The 4,698-nt window shown below is 44.7% G+C and overlaps 1 protein-coding gene across 1 annotated transcript in view; it reads right to left on the bottom strand.

Annotated features, from left to right (window-relative positions):
• The window catches only part of Smarcc1 (SWI/SNF related, matrix associated, actin dependent regulator of chromatin subfamily c member 1), a 94,133-nt gene continuing 89,435 nt past the window's right edge, over positions 1-4,698 (bottom strand). Inside the window, exon 28 of the mRNA XM_021205909.2 lies at positions 1-2,337. Coding sequence (XP_021061568.1) covers positions 2,243-2,337 — 95 coding nt within the window. The 3' untranslated portion in view covers positions 1-2,242. The remainder of the gene's footprint in view (positions 2,338-4,698) is intronic.

Below are 4,698 nucleotides of genomic sequence, written 5' to 3'. Positions count from 1 at the left end.
TAGAATTCATAAATGGTTTTTCATTTATTCAATGCAAAAGAGGGACATTAAGCCNCTTTCATTCATTTTCTCCCAAACTCTCATAACTCCTTTCCCTCATTAAAACAAAACCTAAAGAAAAAAACAACAAAACCCCCAAACCCACACTGAGAAACACATTTGTACAAAACCCACACAGTATCCAAGCCCCTCACAAACCTGGATGCGTGTTATTATAGGAATGATACCTAACCGACAGTCATGGAAAGAGCTGTGTTGAACTTAGGTTCTTTAGATTATCAACAACGTAAAAATTATTCCCACTTGCATCTCTCAAAACTGGAAAGTGATCACATTACAGACCTCAGGTTACAAACAACCAGAGTCCTATCCTCCCACTAGGACTCCGAGGAGAAGGCAAGTGATGGAGTCAGTTTACTTTGGGAGAGAATGGAGGNAAGGAGGGCAACCTTGGCTGCAGTCAGAAGACACCGGGGTCTTCCTCGAGGCAAAGGAGAAAAGCAAGTACCCAAGGAACAAGCGCATCTCCATCTCCACCCCAAGGCTCTGGAGTCTTTAGCTCTAGGACTCTGGTGGTGACCTGGGCTCCTGGTTAGAGGCAAACCAAGAGTCTTAAAGGCAAATCTCAACTGTGTGTGTTTTTTTTTTTTTTTGTTATTAAGAAATGCCTACCTACAGCTCTCACACATAAAGCTTTAAAACACACACAGAAAACACACCCATAAGGTGTTCTACCTTGCACTCTCAAGAATGAAACTGCCACTTAAAGTTCTGCCAAAAACATCCTTTTGCTACTAATGGAAAGACAGAAGGGAGGGAGGGAGGGAGGAAAGAAGCTGACAAAACCAAAACCGATCTAGTTGTTCATAAGCAAGGGTAGATACAGGCTCAAATTAAGGCTTTTTTTTTTTGGTGGCAATTCCTCTGGGATGGCACTCCAAACCTTAAAGTCGAGCACTCTGGAGCCAAGTGAGGTCCCTGTGCCATCAGCACAGTCTCCATAGCCCTGTGACAGATGGAACGTGAGGTCTCAGAAAAGGAAGGTACAGGAGGCTGCTGATCACATGTGAGCATTCCCACTCTGTACCTCAGTACCGCTTAAGAATCCCACTCACCCTGGCTACAGCGAGAGGTAGTTTAGGGATCTGTACCTACCCATCCCAACCAAGCTGCATGAGAGAAAATATTTAACATAATCTACTTAACCCATTTGAAATTTTTTCCTTTCTTATAGGAAGGTTTAAAAAACATGTAAAATTTGTCTGGAACGTTTATTGGGGTGGCAAGCAAGGGTAGACCCTATGTATTTGGGGAGGGTAGGGAGGTTTTTGTTAGTCTGGGAAAACCCAGCAAATGCCTCCCCAAATCCCAACTTTTAAAGCTCATGCTGCCCTTGGGAAAACAACCATCTCGTTCCAATACTGCAAATCTTCTGCACAGACAACCAGAATGGCGGGAGAATGAAGGAGTGGCTTGTTGTAATGCTTGTGCTCTTTGCTATCTATCACACACTAGGTACAGTGGCATGGTCCAGGCAGAGTGAAGTCCTTCATGGTCCTCACCAGGAAATTAAATCAAAAGGATACTCCCTCCTTCCCCAGCTCTTCTCATCTTGGTGCATTTATGTGTGACAAGTCTCAGGGACTTTATCAGTAGCACCACTCTTAGCTCAGATAAGCAGAAATAAGGTCACTTATAATGCCTTAAGGTGTGTCCCTCTGTGGCTATCTCTTTCTGCCCATTACCATTTTTTGGTTTCTATTAACTTAGGATACTTTCCTTAAAAAACAACCATAACAGAGGAAGAAAGGACAATAATTATAGAGGATTATACATTGAAGCCTTAGACAAAGCAGAGAGAGAGAGAGAGAGAGAGAGAGAGAGAGAGAGAGAAAGAGAAAGAGAAAGAGAGAGAGAAAAAGAGACACACACACACACACACACAAATACTAATGTCAACACAACAGGACCTGCAGACCACCTGCCAACATCTGTCACTCTGGGACAGAGGAGACATATGGTACTTTTTAAATGACCAGAGCACACCAGTCACCACAGGCTTTCCAATGAGTATCAACTAAGGACCTGACACAAGAAGTTATCAGGGAGTGGAGAGACATGGGACTTGTGCTTGGGGTTATGAAAAAAAAAAATCCTGCAAGAAAACCAAGGAAGCCGAGACACAAGTCCTGCCATCCCCATCCAGCTTGTGGTGGCTGTGGAGGCTCCTATATCTTCCAGGCTAGGGAGTGGCCGAGGCTGGTGGGCCTGGAGCAGGAGGTGGAGGGACCCCATCTGCAGGTGGAGGCGGCGGCTGCTGCTGTGGTGGAGGAGGATCTGCAAACACATTCAAGGTAACTCGTCATTGCTGGAAACACAGGGAGGGTTAGGAAAGTCCACTTAACGGGAAGTAACAGAAAGGATTCTGTTTTTCCTTTTTGGGGACAAGATTTTGCCATGCAGCCTAGTCTGGCCTGGAATTTGCTGTGCAGACCAGACTAGCCTCGAATTCAGAGATCTGCCTGCCTCAGCCATTATGCTAGCATTAAAGACATGCACCACCATCCTCAGGAAGTAACTCTGCAGCAGGAAAGCAATATTGGTTCATAGTCTTGCTACCTGAGGTCAAGTGCACAGAAGCCGACTGCTGCTGAAGTTGCTCACCCTAGCCTAAGAGATAGGAGGGGCATTTCGGAGTTCACCCACCCTTCTCCAAGGACCACTCATTTCAAGAACCACTCCAGACATTTGTTTTATAAGTTAATTATATTTACATTTTATTGTATTCTAATTGTTCTCTCTAATTGTGTTTCTTCATTAAATAATCAGAGCCTTCATGGGCTAGTTCTGTATCTCTTTCTTTATTCCATGGTGTCTATCCTAGCTGGGCACAGGAGAGATATCATAACTTCTTGCTGATTAGCTATTTCTACCAGAGCCACAGAACCCCACTGAGGCAGCTGCTGACAAGCTGGGTACTCTTAGGAGGCCTTCAACTGCCATCCTTGGATTTCTGGCCCAAACTAGGTCAGGTCCTGAAGGGAACAATTAGCCTGAGTGTCTGGGGTTCTTTTCTGTTTCAACTCTAGCTGCTTTCGTGTACAAAGGAACCCTAGAGATCATTTAATCTAAGATGTTAAAACCTCAAACTCTTGCCAGAAATGAAAACATATCAAACAAATAATTAAAGCCCAGCTACACTAATCAGGAATTCACCCGTCTATATTCCCATGAGGTTTTTTTTATCAAATCTCTACAGCTTTTGAAAGCTTTCTGAATCCAATCATCTCCTCCCTTTGTGATCTCTGAGTAGAAGATCCCACGTCCTAAGGACAGGAAGCTACTCATACAATGTGGCTGTCCAGAGTCCAGGAGTCAAGTCAGAGGCCAGATTCTCTAAAGATCACTCCTGGTACATGGACTCCACATGGATTCTCAAGGGACTCTTTTGAGGGCCCTTCAGAATAGAATCCTAACGTCAAAACCAAGCAGACAAGTGACAAAGTCCGGTGTCATGGTCTGATGACGAAGAGAGGACAACCCGGGTCTGCTCTCCTGGAAGGCCAATTCTGTCTTGCCTGGGAGGTGACTTTGTTACCCACTCTACTATGCTATCTGACCCTAAGCTCAAGGGAAATAATTTTTCATATGGGCCAGGATTCACATGCCTCTCTACATGAAGCCACCTTCCCTGCAAGAAGTCTCCTGGAGTATTACAGTGCATTCCAAGGATTTTGAAGTTCCCTGTTGTAGCTGTTTCGTGTGTGTGTGTGTGTGTGTGTGTGTGTGTGTGTGTGTACGCGTGCATGGCTTGCTGGTGCGAGAGCATGTGTTAAAGTGAGAATCAGTTCTTTCCTCCATGATGCAGGTCCCCAGGGATCAAACTCATGATGTCAGATTTGGCTCTAAGAGTCTTGACCTGCTGAGACATCCCACCAGTTACAGCTTTAGTTCTAATGATGTTTATCCAACTTTAAAAAAAAAAAAAGGGGGGGGGGTTATTTTGGATCATTGTTCTAGAACTCAGTCCATTCCAGCAGGAAGTCATAGTAGTGGTGCTTAAGGCTATTGGTTACGTTTCAACATTAAGAGATGAACAGTCCTATCCAAGTTTTTTCATTCACTCATTCATTCATTCTCCTAATTAAAGCTCATGGAGGCAGTCAAGGATTGTTTTTCTTTTTCCTTTTTTCTTTTTCTCTTCTGAGATAGAGATCTCTGTAGCCCTGGCTGTCCTGGAATTTTCTCTGTAGACCAGGCTGTCCTCACACTCAGAGCTCTGCCTACCTCTGCCTCCCGAGTGCTGGTGAGCCATCTCTGCCCAGCAGGCCGAGGGTTCTGGTTATTTACTGTTTTGTGAATAGGAGTTAATTTCTGGCCACATCCAGGAACTTCTTAAGGAATCAGAGCTTATGGCTGGATCATTTTCACTGAGCATGTCCAACCAGCTGGAGAGCACAGCCTCTCATGTAACTCTTTGGGGGTCAGGCTTGGCCCGGGGGAGGGGGAGGGCTTATGGGAGAAATGACCTGAGCTCCGAACACAAGCTCAGACTCCTGTCTTTAAACCAATTTTCATCTTTCTTTCCTTTTTCTTTTTTTTTTCTTTTTTCTTTTTTAAAAGAGAGTCTTACTATGTAGCCTTGGCTGGCCTGGAGTGTTCTCTCTCTCTCTCTCTCTCTCTCTCTCTCTCTCTCTC

The sequence above is a fragment of the Mus pahari genome, chromosome 10, assembly GCF_900095145.1.
Source record: "Mus pahari chromosome 10, PAHARI_EIJ_v1.1, whole genome shotgun sequence".
Lineage (NCBI taxonomy): Eukaryota > Metazoa > Chordata > Mammalia > Rodentia > Muridae > Mus > Mus pahari.
Note: the sequence above shows the minus strand (reverse complement) of the source record. Positions and strands in the feature narration are given on the sequence as shown.